We start from the raw sequence: 24,544 nt of genomic DNA on the forward strand, positions 1-24,544 counted from the left end.
GATTTACCTCCTGGTGAAAGGTCACCAGTAGGATTCCCAGTCAGGGCATATGCCTCGGTTATGGGCCAGATCCCTAGTTGGGAGCGTATGAGAGGCAACCAATCGATGTATCTCTCGTACATCAATGTTTCTCTCCCTCTCGTTCTCCCTCTGTGTAAAAATAAATAAAATCTTAAAATCCATGCCATGACCACCCATCCTTCCCCACAACGCCACCCTGGCCCCTTTGTTCAACCTCAGCTCTGATGAAACATACAAAAAATGTATGGGCAGTCATGGCCCATATTTGTTGCAATTTCGACAACTAAGAAATCATAGATAAAACACTGTGCTTTAAACTGCCATATGGCACTCTCGTTGCATTTTTAGCCTACTCTCCTAATTTAGGTAAAAGCAAATCACCAGCTGGTAAGAGGAAAGGAAGTCTTTCTACATAATGCTGCAGAATATGCATGAGGCAACTGGAAAATGGGCTGGAAAGGAAAGGAAAGGATCTGTTCAGAAACCAAGGCAGGAGACCAGCTCCAATTCCAGATAAGCCTACAGTCTCTGTGTTAATCTTGGGTTAAGCCATTTAACTGTTCTTTGTCTCAATTTATGCGCTGTAAAAGAGGATTTCATTATTCATTCAAAGAAAATACTTGGAGAATACTGAGGGTTAGGGACTATGTCAGGCCCTCGACCAAAGAGTGTTCCTGTTCTCCACGCCAGCAGAACCACAGGGGGGATATAACATCATCTCAAGGACACCAAGGCCAGGCACACTGGTACCTTCTTTGACAGTGAACTTTCTTTTATATGCTATGGCAGAATTCTTCCTGATCAGTCCCTACTTTACTCTCAGTGAAATGTCTGCAAGGCTGTATGACAGAAAGCAACATGACTTACATTCCTTTGCTCTTCTCTTTGTAATGTATTCTTGAATTCTCATACAATGATCCACAAACATCCAAACTCTAGTCAAGTTGCCAATGACTACATTTTAAGGTGTTTTTTTTTTGGGGGGGTGTTTAATTTTTTTCTTTTACTGATTGTAGAGAAAGAGGAAGGGAAGGAGAAAGAGAGGGAGAGAAACATCAATCGGTTGCATCTACCACAACTGGGGACCTGCAACCCAGACATGTGCTGTGACTAGGAATCAAACGAGTGACCTTTCACTTTGCAGGACGATGCTCAGCCAACTGAGACACACCAGCCAGGGTTTAAGTTTATTTATGGCACAAGCATTGCCATAAATGCTTTTTCAAAATCTACTTAGACAGCAGTGACTAACACTTAGTAAGAGGGTGTCATTTGTAAATATGGCATTTCATTAATACACTCAGTGACCAAGGTTAGTATCACTGCCTCCATTTACAGTTGAGGAAACTGAGACTTTAAGAGGCTGGGTGCTTGCAAAATGCCACCCAACTAGTCAGTGGCAGATGTGGAATTCGAACCCAGGTCTGTGTGCTTCCAATGTCAATGCTCACTCTCACAATACCATGACACTGTACTAAGCCCCACCATGTCACTTGTTGCTAATGAACTTCAATTCCTAGACAGAGCATATGCTGAAACCTAAGCTCAGTAACAGAACCCCAGCCACTGCTATATTTGTAACTACTTTAGTCCTCAGTGCCCTTTAGGCAAGATTAACAAAATAAATAAAAGTCTTAGTTAAAGCTCTGAGGTCCAAAAGTTGTATTTCCCTAATAAACTATTTTCAAGTGCTCCCAAAAGGACAGAGGTTAATGATGGAAAACATCCCCCAGGGCAACAATCTAATTTCACTGCTTTTCTCACTCTCATGTATCTTGGCTGATTTAAGTGGCTGGAAAACCGAGGAGTTGACTCCATCTAACACTATAAATTCTGATTCTCTTTGCCCTACTCATGCAGGGGAACCTGTGGTCATTCTCTAAAACTGGAGTTTAGAGGCCAGATTGTTCCATTTTAGTAAAGATACCACAAGTAATGTGAAATTGCATCTAGCAACTGCCACACTTTTAAAATTCCTGTGCACTCATACCAAAATAATCCTATCAAAATACCAGAATCGCACCAATCCATCCGAAGGAATAAATAAGAACCAGAGAAGTTGAGAAATACTCTTATTCATAACATCTCATTTCTTTAGACCTCAGTGAAATAGTATCTGACATGTTGGAGAAAGCCTGGCCGGGCAACATGCCGCGTTGTGACTTTTGTGGTTCCTGCCCCATCGCCTTCCCTGCTTGGCATATTACATCACTGTTAACTCTAAAGGGAGCTGCTGTCTGGCCCTTTTCATTTCCCAACTCCGTCAAGGAAAGAGAAAGGCTCCTGCTATCTTAGTACAAATAACAGGTCGGAATGCATGGGTTTCCCTTCCGGCAGAGCTATAGGTTACTCATGTATTACTTGTACACCATACACCTTAGGGCTTAATACACCAATTCAAAATTCAAAACCAAGAAACGCATACAAACTACGCAGGGGCTCTGTAAACTATCTCAATGACTGTCTATAATGGGAAGGAGGAAGCGGGTTGGTGACCACATGCTGAAAGACAACCAAGAAGAGTGAAATATTTGCACTAGAGAAATAACGTGTTTCTGACTGGTCACTGGGGAAAGCAGAACCCCTGGACAACAGCTTCCTGAGACCAGAGCCAGGTTTATTTCAGGCCCTGGACTGGGCACTAGGGTTACATCACTGATAGTGAAGACTTTGCCCTCTCAAACAGGAGAACTCTGAGTAGCACCATATGGATTCAAAGTCTTCATTAGGTATGAGGAAGTAGGCTATTTCCCAAACCACTTCCTTGCATAGCTCTCTATGCAAACCCAGCTAAAGCTGGACAAAAATGAGAAGGCCCACGGAACATGCATGGAACTCAATGTCGTGCCCTATCCAATAACAGCCAATTAACGCTGTACGGCCTATTGTAGTCTTTGAGGGCTGTTCTGTCATAATTACTCAACTCTGACATTTTAGCACCAAGAGCAGCCATAGACAATATACAAATAAGTGGGCATAGCTATAGGCTGATAAAATGTTATTTACAACAACAGATAGTTACAAAACAGGTGGTGGGCAGGATTTTGTCCATGAGCCATAGGATGCTGACCCTTGCTTTACTGCAAATAGAGACACCCAGTTTCTATTCCTTCTCCCCTCTTTCTCCTGACCAGGACCACTGAGGAGTGAACAAAGGTCCAAGACTAAAAAGGTTTCCTTCAATCAGTTATTGTCCAAATTAGAAGCTACAAAAATACCTCAAAATAAACAATGCATGTGCGTACCTATTCTACTTACCTGTACTTGTCACCATTGGGAAATAAAATTCTTGCCCTGGCTGGTGCAGCTCAGTGGATTGAGTGTGGGCCTGGGAACCAAAGGGTTGCAGATACAATTCCCCATCAGGGCATATGCCTGGGTTCCAGGCCAAGTCCCCCAGTGAGGGGCTCGTAAGAGGCAACCACATATTGATGTTGCTCTCCCTCTCTTTCTCCCTCTTAAAAAAAAAAAAACATAAACTAGAGAAAACTCTTAGCTGGTCCAATGGAGAGCTATCTTCTCTGAAGTGCTAGTGGAAGACACACATTTTTTATGAAACATCACATTATTAATTGCTGCCTGATGCAGAAACTCAGAGTATCCTATAAGGAACACCAAAACAATAATTGGCCAGTAGCTTTCAGAATACCCAGAAGCTCTCGTAGGGCCACACTTCAGGAAACCAGTCCTACAAGGGGCTATTAACTCCATGAGAGTGAGACTGCCACCAAAAAAAAATTCTCCAAAAAAAAGAGAGAGAGAGAGAAGACTTGCCAAGCAAGTGCCTCCTTTGCTCAGCGGCCAGCTCAATGCATCAGTGGGCCAGATCCTGCTGGACTTGTTCGACCTGACAAAAGAACAGCAATAGCTGTGGCAATAATGCCAGATGTGGGCCAGGGCAACATGGCCTGCTACAAGGCAAACCTATATAATGTGCTCTGTGCAAGACACATGATAAATTATCCCCATATTGCCAGGGGAACAGAAGCCAATTAATTAAAGGCACAAAGGTTAAGAGAGAGGCCAAAGGATGGGTCTGGAATACCATCGTGGCACAGCTGTATTTACGAAGCCTTTTGAATGGGGGCTACATAACATGTGGCATGAGAGGACCCAAAAGACTTTCAATCACAATTTGAAGGGTGGCGAGTGACTCATGGGAGCAGGAACAGGTGGCTAGGCACAAAAACAAACCACAGTGCGGCCAGGTCTCTGAGAGGGCTTCCTAGGGTCCTGGAAGGAAAAGGAGATGGCAATGGTCAACAGGCAGCACTGAGGGGAATGAATGGTAGGGATTTACAGAGAGCAAGCTACATAGGGAGATGGTGTGGGGAGGGATGGTCCAAGGAGCAGGAGAGAGCTGAGTACAAAGTCAGTCCACAGCTGAGCCAGACATCAGAAATAATCAGGTAACTAACATGGCCAGGGGCCATACGGAAAAGCCCAGAGACACAGACTTCCTAAAGCCACCCTTCAGGGCATAGTCACTGAGTCCCTGCTACAGAGACTACAACAGAATACAGTAGCAAATTTAGAGGAATTAAGAGCCAGAAGATCTGGGTTTGCACCCCAATTTTCTGCACACCAGCTGAGTAACTCCGAGCAAATCACTTTACTTCTCTGAATTTCCATGTCCTCATCTGTAACACTGAGACCATTACCTGCCCTTGATGACTTCCCCCGTACAAGAGGAACACTAATAATCTCCTTCCTGATTAGCTCCTAGGATTGTTGTAAAAATCAAACTGAGATCATAGATTAAACTGTTCAGTGAGCTGAAAAACACTAAGATATTATACTTCATTATTTTTATGAAGCATTATAGCATATGGTATCAATGTAAACACACAACTCCATCTGAGGATGAAACTGGTTTCAAACAAGATGTGTATTAGCCCCCAAAACTCATTGTTCACAGATAACTTGGCCTAATAATGTCTGCACCACCTACTAAACTTCTAGAATAGAAAACAAGTGGCCCCTATTTTTCCTCCTTATTAACTTTACGATATTTCAGTTTATTTTCCACCCTAAAGATATAATGAAAAAGGCCCAGGGTCACCCCCTCCCCTTTCACCGATATGAGGCTTCCCCAACTTTTTTAACCACTCCGTTGGTTTCAGGTAATTGTCCTTTAAAGACCTCTACCTTGGGGTGGACTGTCTTCTCCACAGCAGTCCTCACAGAACAGCACACAGTCTGGCTGATGACACAAGCTCTGGTCTATCAGCCCTGCCAGCTTCCCGCGCCTCTACTGCTCAATGCCAGCTTCCGGGGGTGTCCATCCCACGGCCTGCAGATTGCATACGGCCCAGGATGGCTATAAATGCGGACCGACACAAAATCACAAATGTGCTTAAAACCTTTTTCTTGCTCATCCGTTTTCATTAGTGTTTGTGTATTTAATGTGAGGCTGAAGACAGCTCTTCTTCTAGTGTGGCCCAGAGACTCCAAGAGGTTGGACACCCCTGCATGGCCACTTCCTGTGTACACACGTACTGGCAGCTGCTTCCACTTCCGCACAGAAGTCCCCATGTCTCTTCTTCATACCTCTGCTTTCTGAACCACCAGTTCCTCTGAACAGCACTTCTATTCTCTTTCCTCATTTAAGGGAATAAAAGCAATATGGAATAGTGGAAAGAATACTCACCAAAATCTAAGTCTTAGCTCCATTACTGACTGGCAGCTAGAAAGTACTTCGGCTCCCTAAGCCTTAGTTTCCTCAACTATAAAAATGGAGATAATGACACTTTACTTCCCAGATTAATGATATATGTGAAAGTGCCTTGCATACCAGAAAGTGCTTTGCAAATGTTAGTTCCTACTCATATGTATGTTTACATCCACATCCAGGTAATCAGTCAGCCTGAGCGAGAGACCGCTTTCACAGACTCCATCCTGGGTGTTGCACCGCACAAACATTACCGTACCCACACCCAATGCAATTTCTATTAGACTTGCTTCTTCCTATTCATAATTACACTCTCTAAATTCCACATATCTGGAGAGGGGGCTATTACAGCAGTGCTCTGTCTTAATATTCTATTCCACGAAGCTCCTACTGGGCAAGTGCCAACCAGAAAAAGTAAAGCAGTACATTCAGACTCCCTGCACCTTCCCCCACTCCATTCCCGCAGGTCTGTGAAATGCTCGGCTCCTTCAGGCCGACACTGGAGGTACATTCTTGGCAAGCAGCAGTAAAGAGAAAACAATTCTTTTCTTTCACAAGCTGAAAGTGATTCTGAGAAAAAAAAATCATAGGCTCAGCAAAAAGATGTTGGTGAAGGTTAGAGACTGTTTTCCTGAGGCACAGCGACACTTCAGAGCCCTGGAGTGGGACTGAGTATTTGGTTCCAGTACAGGCTGAGATTAACCACCTCTGCCACTTTGGACAAGGACGATGCCCTATTAGGTTTGCTGCTTATCTGAAACATGAAAGAGTAAAATGAAATGTTCTCTGAAGGGCCCTTAGAATTCTCTAGTCCATTCGCCTCAAGATGCTGCCCATTAGTCAAAAGGAAAAGAAAATGGTTAAACAGCATCTGCTTTTCACAAAGAAAAAAGCAAACCAAATGCCAAGAATCCTCAGCTTTCCCTCCCCTTCCATTCTGCTGGTGCAGCCATACGATCGATGCCTGGCTGGGCTGTTACCCAAACAGCACACTGGTACCTCTCGCTTTCCCACTTGGTACCACAAACAGAATAAGCAGTCCCATAAACCCTGGAACACTAGGCACGAATTCTAGAAGACAGACCTGTCCACATAAACCAAATAGAGAGAGGTATCAATACTTCCCATGCTAAGAGTGAGAGAAATTCAGCATGGTGACAAGGGTGGCAGGGCCATTCTCTTTACAACCCTCTTTTTGGTTTTAGTTTTGCCACTCAAAATGCATGTTGTAAGGAACAGCTATAAAATACCTCAGTAGCTTGTTACTCCCCCTCCACTCCCCACCTAGTAAATTCAGGATGGATGAATTCAGGATCAGTCTCCAGCTGTCAACCACCACATACATAATACATATTTTTCCAATCACAGGGAGAGGCTTTTCCACGACAGCCTGGCTCTGGAAAGAGAGTTGGAAGCCGAAATGTGGCCCTCCTGCTTCTGGGAAGTCCTTAATGAAAACCTTTCCCAAAGAGCTGCCTTGAAGTTCCTAATATGGTGCTATAGTGCTGGACAGACTGCTTGCCACTTGTGAGAGATTCCATGCTGCCTGAGAATAAAAATAAATATGTCACCCTTTAGTAATGCCACACACTTCCCAATATACACTATCCGCTACATGGAAAGCAACTGTGTTTGCCGTAAGTCGATAGATGAGCAGACAGGAGGGGAGGCCTCTGGAAATGCCGAACCAGATGGTGGAGGCTCTTGGGGCAGGAAACAAAGAGAACAGGTGTCACACCACCAAGAGGTACTGCCCAAGGAAAGAAAATACAACCCGACCCTCAGTAACCTGGGGCTAGACTGCTCAACAGAAAAACCATCTGACCCCAGCTGTGATGGTTCAGGAAAGAGAATATAAGGGAACTTTCCACTGGCACAGTTCTTGGCAGCCAACTGGGTCATTTCAAACAAAAGCACCCTCGGCCCTAGTAAGGAACATCCAGGCAGCTTTTTAAAGCTTTTATGTATTCATCTTTAGACAGAGGGGAAGAGAAGGAGAAAGAGAGCAAGAGAAATATCAGTGTGTGGGTTGCTTCTCCAGTGTCCTGCACTGGGGACCTGGCCTGCAACCCAGGTAAGTGCCCTGACTGGGAATCAAACCAGCAACCCTTTGGTTTGAAGCCTGTGCACAATCCACTGAGCCACACCAGCCAGGGTCCAGGCAGTTTTAATGCAAGGTGCCTGCTTTAGAGTACAGTGCAGAAAGAGCCTTGCGGCTAATGGACTTGAGATGGAAAACCAAGAAATCTGATTCTTGTCCCAATCCAGACTCTAACTCTAGATCCCTGAAAGAGTCCGTTCTCTCCCTTAGCTTCATTTTCCCTGGATATAAACCTGACAGAGTACATGTGAAACTTTCTCAACCCTCCAGGTCTGTTGCTCTATAAGGAAGAGACCAAGGAAGGTGCAGGTATGTAAGCCAAGCACCTCTGTTTCTCCAAGCACAATGTTCAGAAAAATGGCTTTGAGATTATAACTCACAGAGCATTCATTAAAGTGTACAATTAAGTGGGGTTTAGTATAGTCACAGAGTTGTGCAAGTATCACAATCTATTTTTAGAAAATTTGCACAAGCCCCAAAAGAAATCCTTTACCCAATAGCAGTCATAACACATCCAGCCCCTCCCTGCCAGCCGTACATAAACACAAACATAACATACCAAATGTGCTTAGTGTTTTCATAATAAGGGAATGGACTTTTTTAAAAAAAATATCTGAATCTATTTTGCTAACACCATGGATTTTCTCTTCTTCCTATTATTTGTTTTACTACATTAATTACACTCATTGATTTTCAGATGCTAAATTAACTTTGCATTCCTAGAATAAATTCCACTGACTTACGGTGTACATTTTTTAATACATTGCTGGATTTGGTTTACTAGCATTTCGTTGTGGATTTTTGCATGTACACTCTTCAGGGAATTTAGTGTATGGTTTTCTTGTGATGTCTGGTTTTGGTATCAGAATATTATTGGCCTCAAAGAATGTGTTAAGAAGTGTTCTCTCCTTTTCTAATTTTTGGAAGAGTTGGCTAAGTATGTGTACTAGTCTTTCTTTAAAAGTTTGGAAGAATTCACCAGCAAAGCCATCTAGGGCCTGGGATTTTCTTTGTAGACAGTATTTTGATTACTCATTCAAGGCTTTGCTTGTTATAAGTCTATACAGATTTTCCATTGAGTATGAAGTACATTTGTATAGTTTGTGTCTTCCTAGAAATTTGTCCAGATCATCTAAATTTACTGGTATAAAGTTAGTCATAGCATTCCCTTTTATTCTTTTTATTTTTGTAGTGTTGGTAGTAGCGACCCTTTCTTCATTTCTGCTTCTGATAAATATCTCCCCTTTTGTCAGTCGAGCTAAAGGTTTCTCCCTGTTATCTTTTTAAAAAACAACTTTTGATTTTTTAAAAATTTTCTCTGTGGGGCAAAAAGGAAAAAGGACTCACATATATAGACAACAGTGTGGTGATTACTGTAGGGGGGGAGTATAAAGAGACTAAATGGTAATGGAAAAATACAATAAAGATTAAATCAAATTAAAATTTCTCTGTGGTTTCCCTATCCTTATTTCATTTAATTTCACTCTAATTTTTATCATTTCTTTCCTTCTACTTACTTTGGGATTAATTTGGTCTTCTTATAGTTTTATAATGTAAAGATTAGGTTATTGAATTGTGATTTTTCTTTTTTTAAATTTTTATTTATTTATCTTTAGAGGGGAAGGGAAGGAGAGAAGGAGAGAAGTATCAATGTATGGTTGCCTCTTGTGAGTCCCCTGCTGGGAACTGGCCTGCAACCCAGGCATGTGGCCTGACTGGGAATCGAACCTTGATCATGTGGCTCGCAGGCCCGCGCTCAATCCACTGAGCTACGCCAGCCAGGGCGTGATGTTTCTTTTCTAATGCAGGCAATTTAAAGCTATAAATGTGCCCCAACCCTGTCCAGTGTGGCTTGGTTGGCTGGAGCACTGTCCCATGAACCAAAAAGTGGTGGGTTTGATTCCCATTCAGGGCACATGCCTGCATTGTGGGTTCATTCCAAGGTTGGGCAGGCAACTGATGGATGTTTCTCTCACATCTCTCACATCTCTCTAATATCTCTCTCTCTCTCTCTCCCTCTCCCTCCCTCCCTCCACCTTCCTCTCTAAAAGCAATGAATGTATCCTTGGGCAAGGATTGAAAAAATATATAATTTTTTTTTTAATTTAAAAAGTTTTTCAAATGTGGTTTTCAAGAAAAAGCTATAAATATTCCCCTAAACACTGCTTTTGCTGCATCCTGTAAGTTTGTTTTCATTTTCATTCATTACAAAGTGTTTTCTAATTTCCCTTGTGATTTCTTCTTTGACCCACTGGTTATTTACAAGTATGATAGCTAACTTCCACAGACGGGGAGGTGAAGGTAGGTTTACAGTTGTGAGTACACAGAGTTTATTCTTGTATTATTATTTAGTAACAATTGTATTATTTGCCATACAAAAAACTGTAAACCTACTTTTGCCCTGCCCTGCATTTGTGAATTGCCTTCTGTTATGAACTATCCTTCTGTTATTGATTTGTAATTTCATTTCACTATGGCTATTGAACATACTTAATAGGAACAAATATATTCAGGCATGTTTTTTGCCCTAGCAAAGGAATAATGTTGCCTGTGTACTTGAGAAGAATATGTATTCTGCTGTTGTGTCAAGGGTTCTACAGGTGTATGGAAAAGACCTCATTGGTTCATAGTGTTGTTTAAGTCCTCCAGTTTCTTGTTGATATATTTCTACCTATTCTATCCATTATTTAAAGTAGAATATTAAAATCCCCAAATATTTATTGCTATGTATCTATTCCTCCCTTCAGTTCTGTCCACATTGTTTCATGTATTTTGGGGGTCTGTTTATAACTTTATACCTTCCTGATATATTGACTGTTTCACCATTATAAAATGTTTTTCTTTGTATATCATAGAAGTTTGTCTCAATATATATTTTGTCTGATATTAGTATACCCATCCTAACTCTCCTTGGTTACTGTTTGCTTGGTATATTTCTCTATTCTTTTACAATGGAACCTTAGTTCTCAAACTTAAAGATTTAAGTTTAAAAGATTTTACAAGATAAGTTTAAAGTCTTTTAAAGATTTTATTTATTTATTTTTAGAGGGGGGAGGGAAAAAGAGAGGGAGAAAAATATCAATGTGTGGTTGCCTCTCGTACACCCCCTACTGGGGACCTGAACCACAACCTAGGCACGTGCCCTGACTGGGAATCGAACCAGCAACCCTTTGGTTCCCAGACTGGTGCTCAAAACACTTAGCCACCCCACCCAGTGCTCATCTTGCTTCTTTCAAGATCCTCTCTTTGTCTTTGGATTTTGTCAGTTTGACTATAATGTATCTAGGTATGGATCTCCTTAAGTGGTTCCAATTCCATTTGCACTTCTTAGATCTGGAGATTAGTGCTACTCATGAAACGTGGGGATTTTTTTTTGCCCATTATGTCTTCAAATAGTCTTTCTGTTCCTTTCTATGTCCTCCTTCTGAGACTCCCATTATTCATACATTAATACACTTTATGGTGTCCCACTTTCTGGAACTCTGCTCATTTTTACTGATTTGAGAGAGAGAAAGAGAAAAGGAGAGAGAGAGAGAGAGAGAAACACTGATTTGCTGTCCCACATCTTGGTGCATTCATTGTTTGATTCTTGTATGTGCCCTAACTGGGGATCAAACTTTCAACCTTGAGCCCTGGCTGGTGTAGCTCAGCAGACTGAGCACAGGCCTGCAAACCAGAGGATCACAGTTCGATTCCCTGTCAGGGCACATGCCTGGATTGCAGGCCAGTTCCCAGCAGGGGATGCATGAGAGGCAACCGTACATTGATATTTTACTCCCTCTCTCCTATCCTTCCCCTCTAAACATAAATAAATAAAATCTAAAAAAAAACTATCAACCTTGACATAGCAGAATGCTCTAACCAACTGAGCTACCCAGCCAGGACCTGTACATTTTTCTTTTTTTCTTTCTTTTGCTCAGACTGGATAATCTCAATTGATGTCTCTTCAAGTTTTGTGGTTCTTTTCTCTTCCAGCTCAAATCTACTGTAGAGGGTCTCCAGTGACTTTTTAATGTCAATTATTTTCCTTTCAACTACAGCATTTCTAGCTCATGCTTTTTCATCATTTTTATGTCCTTATATTATGTCTTTTGTGAGGCACTGTTCTCTTGCTTTCCTGTAAATCCTCAAAAATGGCTTCTTTTAGGTCTTTGAATAGATTTACATCACCCGATTTAAATCTTTGCCTAAATTCTGACATTTAGACTCCATCAGGGACAGTTTACACTGACTGCATTTTTCCTGTGTAAAGACCATACATTTCTTTCCTTTGCAGGTCTGAACATTTTTTGTTGAAAATTGGACATTTTAGACAATGTGATACTTCTAGAAATCATATTCTGACCCCCCTAGGTTTTATTGCTACTGTTGTTTGTGTCATTGTCATTATTTGTTTGTTTAGTATCTTTTTGGACTAACTCTGTAATGTCTATATTCCCTATAGCAGGGGTGTCAAACTCATTTTCACCGGGGGCCACATAAGCCTTGCAGTTGCCTTCAAAGGGCCAAATGTAACTTTAGGACTGTATACATGTAACTACCCCTTAACAGTTAAGTGAGAGCTCAGCACTGCCACTGGGTAGAAACAAGGTGCTGGGCCGGATAAAACAAGGTGGAGGCCCAGATTCAGCCCGCGGGCCCTGTGTTTGCCACCTGTGCTATAGTGTGTGGCCACTGAAGTCTCCACTTGGTTAGCTTAGTGGCCAGTTAGTGAGAGTATTCAGAGATCTCCTTAAGCGTCTCGAACCACTAAGCCTCCCCCCTTTCGCTGAGGGGCACAGTGTGCCTGTTGGGACATTCCTTCAACACTCATTCAGGCAGTTTACAACTTTCCCTCACGATCAGCCAGAGAGAAACTGGGGCCCTCTTGGGTCTTTTCTAGGCATATGCACAGCCCTGAGCATGCACATAGTCTTCTAGATCCCCTGCAATATGTCAGAGGTTTTCAAAGCCCCCTATGGATACCTCATTCCCCATTTCTTCTTTTTATGCTTTTGGCCAGGCTCTTGCTTCTCCTGACTCGTACTATAGCTGTAGGACACTGTAATGTTAAACACCCAGGAGACAGAACTTTTCTCACTGAGCTAGCTTCAAGTCAGGTGATGCAGTGAGAAGCCCTGTGAATGGGGCTTTCTTAGGTGGCTTTGAAACAGGTTAAGTAGTGACAAGACTGTGGGTATGTGAATTTTGAAGAGGTACAAACTGAGTCTTTCCCCCTCAGTTGCTGAAAGACTTCTGGTTTCCACAGCTATTGTAGTTATGAAGCTGTTGGTTTTGGAAGCTGCCCCAAAGGTCTGGAGAAGGGAATGGGAGGCAGGAAAAATTAAAATGCCACTATGCGAATGACTTCAGAGGTTCAACATACTTTCATCAATAAGTACTCTTCAGATTGTTGTAAGCTTTTTGGCTGATTTTCTGGCGTTCTGAAAAAGTTGATTGTGACCATTTTTGCCAGTATGTTTGTTTGTTTTTCCTTTCTGGAGGAGTTGATTTTCTGAGATCTTTAGCTTAGCCATTCCCTCCAAGTACAATCTTAAATCTGGCCATAGTGGGGTGGGGAATTTGCCTACCATGGAGCACAATCCTGAGAAAGCAGAGGTTCACAGAAGTACTGGGATAAAGTTATCTCAAGGATAAACAAACAGTTGTCCATTGTTGCCTCTAAGGCAGAGAACTGGGGAACTGGACAAGGGAGGAGTGAAAAGATTTTCCTGTTCATGTGTTACCAATCCAAAAAAACATTTTACTATACTTATACAAGAAGGAAGCAGTAGGTATATACGTTAGGTTTTCCCTATATATCCCATGACAGATACCACACCCTGCCTATTTCTGAGAAATTCTTCATTCACTTAAAGTCTTGTTCATCGCCAGGGCCTTTACTGACCAAGATAGTAAAACAGTGGGCTTTGACTTTGGAACTGTTCCTCCTCGGTTTATTCTTTTTCTCCTATGGACAATTATATCTCCATGGTCTAGCTCCCCCCCCCCAACAAAGCCCCACTCTGTAACATGTAACAGAATATATTTCATACACTCATCTTCTTCATAACTCTTCTCACAACTGTAATTAAATTACTGGAATGGGTAATCAGATGTTTAATGTCTGCTACAAGAAGGCAGGCCCACAGCATTCTTATTCACCATTATATCCCCAATTTCCAGAATAGTGCCCGACACATAAGTAGATGCTTAGTAAATCCTTATTGAATTGTTTTACAGGATGCAAGCCTTTAGCACTTGATGCAAGCCAGATAGAGCATCATGAGGACCATCCTCCCCACTAGAAAAGAAAATCAGCTCAAGATTTCCAGAGTACTCTCCTGGAAAAACATGTATCTTTCCATCCTCACGGGCTTTTAGGAAATTTCTGTAGTAACTGATTACAGAAACAGATGTCAGATTAAACAAAAGGGTTGGCGATGCTGTAAAAATGGGGCTATAAAAAATGAAGCTGAAAAGTACTTTTCCTTCATCACTCTTAACCCTGACTGAAAATCTTTTCTTAATGAGCAGGTCAAGCCATAACATTCCCTACCCCACTCCCAACACCATCCCCCATCACTCTAAAGGTTGGCCTGCTTCGCTTTTCCACACTAGTTCCCACAGAACTCTCAGTCCAGCTACTTCGGAATCTGGGCTGCTGAGGCCCTTCAGCGAGCATGTCAACATCATCTCTGCCCAATTCCGTTTGACACTGCTTCATATCTACTAATAGCAGCACCACAAGACATACTCCTCACACTGATCTGAGTTACTTTGGAGAATATCTAAAATAACTCATGTACCCCAAAGCCCTGGTTAAATAGCACTGGGATAATGATAGGATGTCTGCTGACTGAGAATGTGTATTACATAACCAACTCCTCCCCATATACCATGGCACTACAACCGCCCCAAAGGGAAGGATTAAAAGCCTTGGTCTCCCTCACTGTAGAGTGAGTCAGGAGAGAACCAAAGGGAATCAGGTTAACACCAGTCAAGATTCATTCATCGAGAGGAAAATCAATCCCAGTCATCTACGCGCACTAGACCTATCAGTTAGATTTTCCCTTTGCCCACACTCCCAGATTAAAGATAAATTAGCTCTAAAGTTTATCATAGAATCCATTTAGGTTGCTCTATTTGAGTAAGACAGTTGGCAGCCCAGGTAATGCCAGGAGGAACCCTGAAGCTCACTGACCAAACCTCTAGTTTTACAAATGGGACAGCAGGCTAATGAAGCTAAAGGCTTTTTCAGTGTTCTATGGTTAGCTAGTTGGCATGGTGGGAACTGATACCCAGGTTCTCTGTGTGCCAAGCTAAAGACGGCTCCACTAAGTATATACAATATCAAATCCACCTCATGGAATGAACCCATCCTTCCAGGAAAGCCAACTGGCTGCCAGATAGGTGCCCCAGGTATCAAAGCAAGAGCTGAACGGGCAACCCAAAAGGTTACCTTAATATAAACATCTAAAACTCTTGTCTTTAAAAGTATAACATGTAAGAAACTGACATTTTTGTAAAACTGTAAGACTAGATTCTAAAAGTTACACCAGTTATATTATTTCAACTTTATTAACTTTATGTACATTTTTAGTACAGAATGCATACTTATATTCTTTTAAGATATACGTGTTCATTAGTACAAGACAGACTAAGTATGCATGGTTGTGCATATATATGTGAGGGTTTAGTGATAGAATTCTTTTACTGATATCTTTTATGTATAAAAACATACATACACATAAAAGTATACTGTCCTTGGTTTGTTGACATCTACTTAATTCTGAAATTTCTCCTTTTTAATTAAATACTACTATCATGAACACTAAATATCAACATTTATGCCAACATAAAGTTAGAAGCTATAATTGGGCTATTCATTTCCTAAATGATTCAAATACAACAGGAAATGAAGTTTTAAAAGGCACTGAATGTTAGAGCTATTGAAAGTGAGCTTATACATCCCCTAACTGCCCCCACTTTTCTAAAGCTGCAGACCTGCGGCCCCAGTGAAACACCTTACCACTGTCACAGATTCCATTAGGAGCAGAACTAGCACCATACCCCGGTATCTAGACATCACTTCTAGGGTATTTCCCATTATACCATCCTTCTGCCTCTGCCACTTGCAAACAGTGTCCAGTGGTACTTTCCCAGACAAATCTGTATCTGCAGACTGTCACCTTCCATATTCCTAGCCCATCAGAGTCCAAGACTCAGACACTAATAGAGCTAAATCATCTGGCTCAGGACTTGCAACCTAATTGAATTTAGGCTGTGAATATATTTTATTTACCTAGCACATTTTTTAAAATGATTTTATTTATTTTTTTAGAAAGAGGGGAAGGGAAAGAGAGAGGGAGAGAAACATCAGTGTGTGGTTGCCTCTTGTGAGCCCCACTACTGGGAACCTGGCCCACATCCCAGGCATGTGCCCTAACTGGGAATCGAACCAGCGAACCTTTGGTTCACAGGCCCACAGGCCCACACTCAATCCACTGAGCCACACCAGCCAGGGTGTGTAGAAAGTAAAGACCTTTTGAATGGGGCGAGGCCACTATATTTCACCCCAATCACTCCAATCCTATTAACCCACTTCCAACAGCTTCACACTTTTCTGTTTCCTCCTTGGCCTCTCACAGCATTTAAGCCTGTGATCCCTGAATCCAGAGCAGACATAATTAACAGCACAGCAAAGTAAAACTAGTTGATGGGAAATGTGAAATATCCTCCCAGTAGGTATATTCACTGCCTTACCAATAAAAGTCCATTTAGGTTAACCAGTTATACCAAAGGTATGCAAACTACCAGCGAGACAAACCCAACATACCACCTATTTTTGTATGTTCTCTAGTGGAGCTGACAATGGTTTTTATATTTTTAACCAGCTGAAAACTTCAAAGAAAGAATAATGTTCCGTGACGTGTAAAATTTAAGTGAAATTCACTTTTCAATGCCACTGAAGTTTTGCTGGAATATAGGCACTCTCATCTTATATATGTATTTTCTATAGCTGCTTTCTCATAACAATGGCAATTAATCAATTGCCATAGTGATTGCATGGCAATCAAAGCCTAAAATATGACCCTTTACAGAAGACATCTGCAGACCTCTGAGCTATATCAAAGAAAATTTAAAGCTGCCAATCAACTGCTACAAAGTCACAAGTATTTGTTTGGAATTGCTAACCCTACTCATCACTCTCAGATGAATCTTCATAAAACACAGTTCGAGCCATGCATGTCTCTCACCAAAATGTTTTTAGTACTCCCTGCCTACAAAGAAAAGTGAATTGCAACATTATTCACAGTGCCCAAGACATGGAAGTAACCGAAGTGTCCTTCAATAAAGGACTGGATAAAGATTTGGTAATATACAATGGAATAGTACTCAGCCGTAAGATAAAATACTGGATGGACCTCGAGGATATCATGCTAAGCAAAATAAGTCACAGAGAATAACTTAAGAACCATATGACTTCACTCCTATGTGAATTATAAAACTGAAAACAACAAATGAACAAACAAAAAAGACAAAAACTCATGCCAGAGGAAAGAAGGGTGGGGCGTAGTGAAGCAGAAAAGGGGTCAAATATGTGGTGACAAAAGAAGATTTGACTTTGTGGGGTGAACTCAACACAAAACACAGATCATGTACCACAGAAACATATACTCGAGCCCTGAGTGATGTGGCTTAGTGGACTGGGCAAAGTTCTGCAAAGTGAAAGATTACCAGTTCAATTCCCAGTCAGGGCACATGCCTGGGTTATGGGTTCACTGGGGCTGCATGACAGAGGCAGCCAATTAATGTTTCTCTCTCACATGGATGTTTCTCTCCCTCTCTTTCTCCCTCCCTTCCCTTCTGTCTAAAAAAAAATAGTCTTTAAGACAAAGAAATGTACACTTCAAACCTGTATAGTCTTATTAACCAATGTCACCCCAATAAATTTAATTTTTAAAAAGTCTAAAGTAGTTAGTAGTCCCTGCATGGTTAAGACCTCAATCTTCCATTCCACCCTCATCCCTCAAACCTCACTTCCTGTATTTCATATTCCAGATGAGCTGAATTATCTGCTGTCCCTTTACACTGTCTGTATTGGTAGTACTACAATAAATGCCCAGCCCCGAATACAGTGCAATGTAGTAAAATAAGCAGGATCTATAGAGTCGGGTCTGGCTTCTAATTAAGACTCTTGCCCTTAGTAGTTGAGAAAGTTACTTAAGACCTCTAAACGTCAGTTTTCTCATCTGTAAAATGAGGATAATAACCCTTGCATCTTAAAGGCTGGTGTAAGATGTTAAGATCTGGCACATGGGAACAGCTAAACAAGTAGTAAAGGTATTAATTCTGCCCAATCACAATGCTCCTTCCTCCCGTTTTCCCTTGTCCTCCCATTGGGAAATGACCTCTCCTTCTGATGTACACACACCATGGTATCCGCCTGTCCCACTCTTACGGCTCGGATCTGTATTTACTACCTTATGTGAAACTAATCTTTACCTATATCTTGTCTGGGAACTCCTTGAGGGCAGAATCCATCTGTGACTCACTCTGACACATCAGTGACAGCCCTGAGAACAAAGACTTGAATACAGTATGGGCACAAGGATTTACTGAATGGGTATGTATCCACTGAACTATATATAACATTATTAGGCGTATCATGTTCCATTGGGATGTGAGCAGGAACCACCCCACTGGCTCTGAGTACTACCCAGTCTGAGTGCTTAGGAAATGTTCAAACCACATCAGGGGCCAAACCTCCCAACATAAGAGCAAAGAACAAACAGAAAAATAGGCAATATTATTCAGTGTTTTTATTTTTGTTACTTTGAGTTATAATCTTCATCTTCCAACAATTATAAATAGATCACATTTAAAAGGGGGGGGGGAATCAACCATTTCCCCAAAGGAGACATGTTGAATATCATTCATAACCAATTATCTCTCAGTGTAGATCTAAATAAATCTAAATATTCGAGCAAGACCTATATTTAATAAAGTAAGCATCACACTCAGTTGTGACTACACCCTCACCTAGAGCTGTGTACTAAATCAGACAGAAGCAGGATAAATGTAAGAATCAAGTCACACCTGGGCTAACAACTGTCACGGAAACTGAGGTGGGGGTTCACAGCAGGATGCACCACGTGTCATTAATTCCTAGAAACACTGGCAATCTGATTCCATGGGCAGCTTCATAAATTTAAAAAGTTGTCAATTATTTTCCTCACTTTTTAAAAAATCCTCACCCAAGGATATGTGATTTTTGATTTGAGAGAGAGCAGAGGAGGGTAGAGAGAGGAACATCCAAGTGAGAGAGAAGCATCTATCGGTCACCTCCTGAATGAGGCCACGACTGGAGATAACCCCCACAACCTAGTCAGGTGCCCTGACTGGGAATTGAACCTGCAACCTTTCAGTGCACGGGACAACACTCCAACCAAGTATCCTAGCCAGGGCTCATTTTCCTGACTTTTAATACCAAATTCCAAATGCCAAAATGAATCCACACCCAGGAATACAAAATGAACTGCTGAGACATGCTAATGTGGGGAGAGGCATTTTCCAACAAGATAACAAAAAAAAGAGTTTCCAACTACATTTGTTGATGCATTTCCCTTCAGAAACCTCCTGACAAGCACACACTTCACCAGCAGTCATATTATTAAACTGAAGATATATTACAAACAACTTACAATGTTTAGCTGTCAGGAAGCACTTCACAAAGCACTTTCATAATCCATCAATTCCTGGAAAACTCACAGAGACCCTGTGAGCTGGGTATAATTACCCTCACTTTACAGATGAAGTAATTTGTGCCATCTTATCCCAAGATGGTGAAGCCAAGATGGTAACCCAAGTCTTAGAAATCCAATTCCCAATCTCCTAAGAAATCCAAAACATTAATTTGAAAGAATACATACAGACTGGCTGGTATAGCCCAGTGGATTGAGCACAGGCTGCAAACTGCGAACTGCAAACCAAAGGGTTGCCAGTTTGATTCCCAGTCAGGGCAGATGCCTGGGTTGCAGGCCAGGTCCCCAATGGGGGCCATGTGAGAGGCAACCACACATTGATGTTTCCCTCCCTCTCTTTCTCCCTCCCTTCCCCTCTCTAAAAATAAATAAATAAAAATCTTTAAAAAAGAAAGAAATAATACATGCACCCCTATGTTCATTGCACCATTATTTAAAATAACCAAGTGCGCACTAGTAGATGAGTGGATAAAAAAACTGTGGTATATTTACACAATGGAATACTACACAGCCATAAAAAAGAAGTCTTACGTTTTGTGACAGCATGGATGGACTTGGAGATTATTATGCTAGGTGAAATTAACCAGTCAGAGAAAGACAAATACCCAGTAATCTCACTTGTATGTGGAATCTAATGAAGAAAATAAACTGATGAATACAACTGAAACACAGGCATGGATACCTGGAACAGACTAACAGCTGTCAGGGGGAAGAGGGGTTGGGGGACTGAATGAAAGAAGATGAAGAGATTAAGCAAAATATATATATATTTTTATGTGAGATATATATATCTCACATAAATACAAGTGTGGGTATAACCAGATGGAAAGGGGGTGGCAGCTGGATGGAGGTAAGCAATGCTGAGGGGGGTAGGAGGGTAAGAGGGTGGGGAATGGGGACATCTGTAACAGTGTCAACCATAAACACAAAGTTAAAAAAAAAAGAAATCCAATCCCCAGTGTTCTCGCCTCCTTTTCCCTCCACACAAAGCAAGAGGCTACATTTGTTTTCCTCCCACCGCACTTACTCAAACCATTACTCAAACCGTCGGCCAGCCAGCACTGCATGAGGAAGCAGAGTGGGAGTATAAATATGACTGTGGTAAACACAGGGAAAGACATCCTGGGTTTGCCTCTTGCTGATCACGTTTTTAGAATCATGCGACTTGAAAGAAAGAAATGGAATGTGGGTTAACTACTGGGTTTTCTTTCCTACCTGTCCTATTTTGGGCTGTTTATGTATACTCAGAAACAGACAACCACCATAAATACCAAGAAGCCCCAGGGCCAAATTATCTCTTGGATCTTTTGAGCATTATTCTAAGGTCTAGGCCTGCATAATTGTTGAGTCTTACCACGTTCGGTCTCAGAAAAGTCTCAGAAAAGGGAAGAATAAAAAGCCCCGCAACTTGCCCCTGGTTTACAAAAGTTTTGCCCTTCCTCAAATGTCTCATGGAACACTTAATTTTTTTTCCTCATGAATCTTAATCTGTCTGACGTGCCTTAGCTGCTCATTTTTTAGCACACTTTGTTTGAACTGACGGTAGACTTTACAAAGCCACTCCCTCCCCGGGCCTTGGGAGGCACTTCACTTGACTGTGGATACTGCACCAAGCAGTTCACTGTAACAATAAAAAGAAAATCCAAACACTCCCCGCCTTTCCTTTTTGGTGAACCCTCACCTTTCTCACCACTTTTGTGGCACAACGTGCGTATCTTTAGCCTCTCAATAAATTCTTCAGTGCAGACACACCCCAAAGCCTGGCCTGTGAGTCTCTAAGGATCAACATCAAACACCCCATCTTTAAGGTACTGCCAAGAGTTTACTCTTGTTTGGGCCACAACAGGACAAACCTTTAAAAGAGCAAAGTCAATCAAATGACCAGCAGGCACTTAGACAGTGTTATACATTTTGACTAAGGCAGGCAGACAGCATGTGCTGGGACAGCACAGACTCCAAGGGACAAATCGGAAGAGCTACACAACAAATCCCAGCTGGTAGCAGTTACCATTGCGCCGAGGGTCCAAGCCTTTCTCCCTGCTCTCTGGTGGCTGCATCCGCCTTAAGAAGGTCTGCACAAGGGACCTAGATGCAGTATGCATGGGATGAATCCGCTCAGAACAGAGTTATAAGCACACAGGACATGTTTGCCAGTGAGTCTGACTTTATTTTTCACAATCACCTTTCAGCCAAGAAAAGGAAAGAATAATTATCACTCCATCCAATCACTATCAGCCATTCTTCTGGGTATATACTTTTGGCACAAAGGGTTGGTTTGCCTGCACTGTTGGTGGGGATGTTTATTATTCTTTCTCTTACTCCAAACCTTCTGCCAATGAGCAGGAAAAAAAAAACTCCACACACATGGTGGGGGAGGGAGGGGGGAGTCCCACAGCTGTCAGCTGTGACCACTGGGAAAGCCAAGCTAGGTGAGGTCCCTTGAGTCCCATGGGTCCCAACCCTGGCTCTGTAATTTGCTCCCTGGGGGCTGGGCTCCTTCTGCCAGGGACCAGACAGGTCTTTGTTTGTTCCACCCTCAAGCAGAATTCAGTGGCATGTGAGTCCATCCAATAATTCTGAGCTTAGAGTGACCTTAACCAAAACCACAGCTCAGTAACTTCAAGAAAAAAAAATCACCGGGGCAATGGTGCTTTCTTTAGAAAACTAACTTCCCCGGGGAATATTCTACTCGCCCCCACACACCTAGAGACCAGGACAAAACCACTGCTCAAGCTGTTGACTTGAATTCCCAATTCTTTAGGGGGTGCTGAGGCAGTTACCTGATCAGCTTGCATGACCCCTTGGAACAGACGTGGGTGCTTAACATGTCTGACAGTACAGGCACATTGTCTCTTTCCAACAACAAGCAGAGCAAAAGCGTCCCTGGCCCAGCTATAGATCCTGTCTTACAAGGTCAAGGCCACAGTAGGGAAATGCCCAGTATTCTAAAACCTCCTTTCCCCCTGCGGTGTGGAAGAGTTTAAAGGCAAGAAGCACACCTCATCGAAGCCTTCTACTTACTTCTCATTGCGCTAATAAGCGCGTTGCCGTCTTTGATCACGTCCTTGATGAATTTATTGGTCCTCTCCAGCTCCTGCTCATAACACTTGAGCCTCTCGCGGAAATTGGGGCTGTCCAGGTAGCAGTCGCTGAACTCCAGAGGAGGATGCCCCATGGTTTTGATGACGGGGTCTGGAAGGAGAAAGGAAAAATACAAAGACCCAGAGCATCAGTGGTACAGTAGGGGGAGTACATGGGACGGGTAGCTCCCAGCCCCCCTCCCTTGGGCGACAGGTACCTGTTCTAATAAGATTCCTGGGGGAGCTGGCTGGTCAGTATCCGCCCGGCGGCGATTGCTTCAGGTGACTGGAAGAGCTAATTAATGCAGCCGGATCCCCGCGGGGCGCAGCTTAGTAATCAACATAACCCCCAGCAGTCGCCTTCCCAAAAAGGCAGCAGAAACCGCAGCCCGGCTCCCCTACGAAGACCGGCCGGATCCTAAGCAATTGCAAACTTGACACTTCGGCCCTCCCAGGGTGTAGGCGGGGGTCAGAGCTGGGAATGGGAGCCGCCTCTCTTCTCTCTTCACTGCTCCTTGCTTCCGAACTAGATTTCCTTCGCCGAACTCCGCGGGCAACCCCGAAAGCACCGTCCCCTCCCCCTCCTTAAAGCTGGAGCCTCTGCCCCACCCCGGCAAAGCCCTGGTACCGAAAACGAGCACTCGAGCTGCTTCTCCAGCTGTCTTCCACGCACCCTACGGTGTTGTTGCCGGAGTCCTGCGGCTCCCAGGAGTTTTCCCCGGTCCCAGGGAGCCGGCCTATTGTCCTCTTAGGCGCCGGAGGGGTTAAGCCGAGGCGGCAACGAAACGTAGCCTTCCTCCACAGACATCCAAGCGGGAAGAGGAGGGCGAGAGCACAACGTACAATAGCTGCGGTGGCCGGGCGCTTCCCTACGGAAACTGGGGAGCAGTCAGCGCCCTAGGACTCCAGCTGGAAAGCGTGGCGGCCTGGGAGATGTAGTCTTTCCGTTTCACGCCCCTTGACTCCTCCCTGCGATCTCCCGACCACCCCGCAGGGACCGCCGCCCTTCCAGAAAGGCTTCCCAGCCTGCCCCAGGCTCGAGGTCCCGGCCCAGCCTCCAGGGGCAGGTGCGCAGCACTGGAGTCTTAAGTGGAAAGTTTCTGGAACTGCTGCAGAACCCGGGAGGAGATTGCGAGAGGCTATCTCTAAGTTACCATTATTTGGCTGGATTGTGTATTTGTTTTTCTTCCAGCCTCCCTCTGACCTACCAAATTCTTTTTTACTCTACCCTTGCCCCTTTCTGCTGCTCCTAGCGCTCTAATTCCCATGGGCCTTCGACTTGCAGGGGTGACTCCTTCTCCAGGACCTTTGTGTCAAGCTCAGAACCTCCTGCCAAAAAAAAAAAAAAAAAAAAGATCGTAAGTAGTATTTCACTTTTTCCTGAACAGGACCTCAGAACATGGTTTTTGTGACCCAACTCACTGCACAGGCTGTTCATTAAAGCACATGATTTTCCATGTTTAAGTGGAAAACCTAGGAAGAAGATATTATAAAGTGTCCTGCAACTAACCTGAGAGGCGTTTTGTCCATGGCCCATTGCAGAAGAGGGGCTACTATTAGCAGGTGTCTGCCATGAGATTAAGGATAGGTAGAGGCTGGAAAATAGTGTGTCCATGTGCAAAAGGATGCGTTTTGATTTTGGAGAAGTGTTTAATACTACATTGCCCTGTGAAGAAAGTTTTAAAAAGCCAGAAGCAGCCCTGGCTGGTGTAGCTCCGTGGATTGAGCACGGGCCTTCAAACAAAGGGATCATGATTCGATTTCCAGTCAGGGCACATGCCTAGGTTGCAGGCCAGTTCCCAGCAGGGGACACAGGAGAGGCAACCATACATTGATGTTTCTCTTCTTCCCTTCCCCTCTAAAGATAAATGAATAAAAAAATAAAAATAAAATGAGCCAGAAGTGAATGGAGTTGTAAATGGAA

General features: G+C 42.9%; 1 protein-coding gene across 1 annotated transcript in view; it reads right to left on the minus strand.

Annotated features, from left to right (window-relative positions):
- OPHN1 (oligophrenin 1) overlaps window positions 1-23,733 on the minus strand; it is a 278,964-nt gene extending 255,231 nt beyond the window's left edge. The window contains exons 1-2 of the mRNA XM_037054966.1: window positions 23,294-23,733; window positions 22,562-22,732 (exon numbers count right to left, since the gene is read on the minus strand). Of these exons, the coding sequence (XP_036910861.1) occupies window positions 22,562-22,715 (154 nt within the window). The 5' untranslated portion in view covers window positions 22,716-22,732; window positions 23,294-23,733. The remainder of the gene's footprint in view (window positions 1-22,561; window positions 22,733-23,293) is intronic.
- Window positions 23,734-24,544: the final 811 nt, after the last annotated feature.

The sequence above is a fragment of the Sturnira hondurensis genome, unplaced genomic scaffold, assembly GCF_014824575.4.
Source record: "Sturnira hondurensis isolate 20B ecotype Veracruz unplaced genomic scaffold, ASM1482457v3 Scaffold0008459, whole genome shotgun sequence".
In the NCBI taxonomy this organism is placed as follows: Eukaryota; Metazoa; Chordata; class Mammalia; order Chiroptera; family Phyllostomidae; genus Sturnira; species Sturnira hondurensis.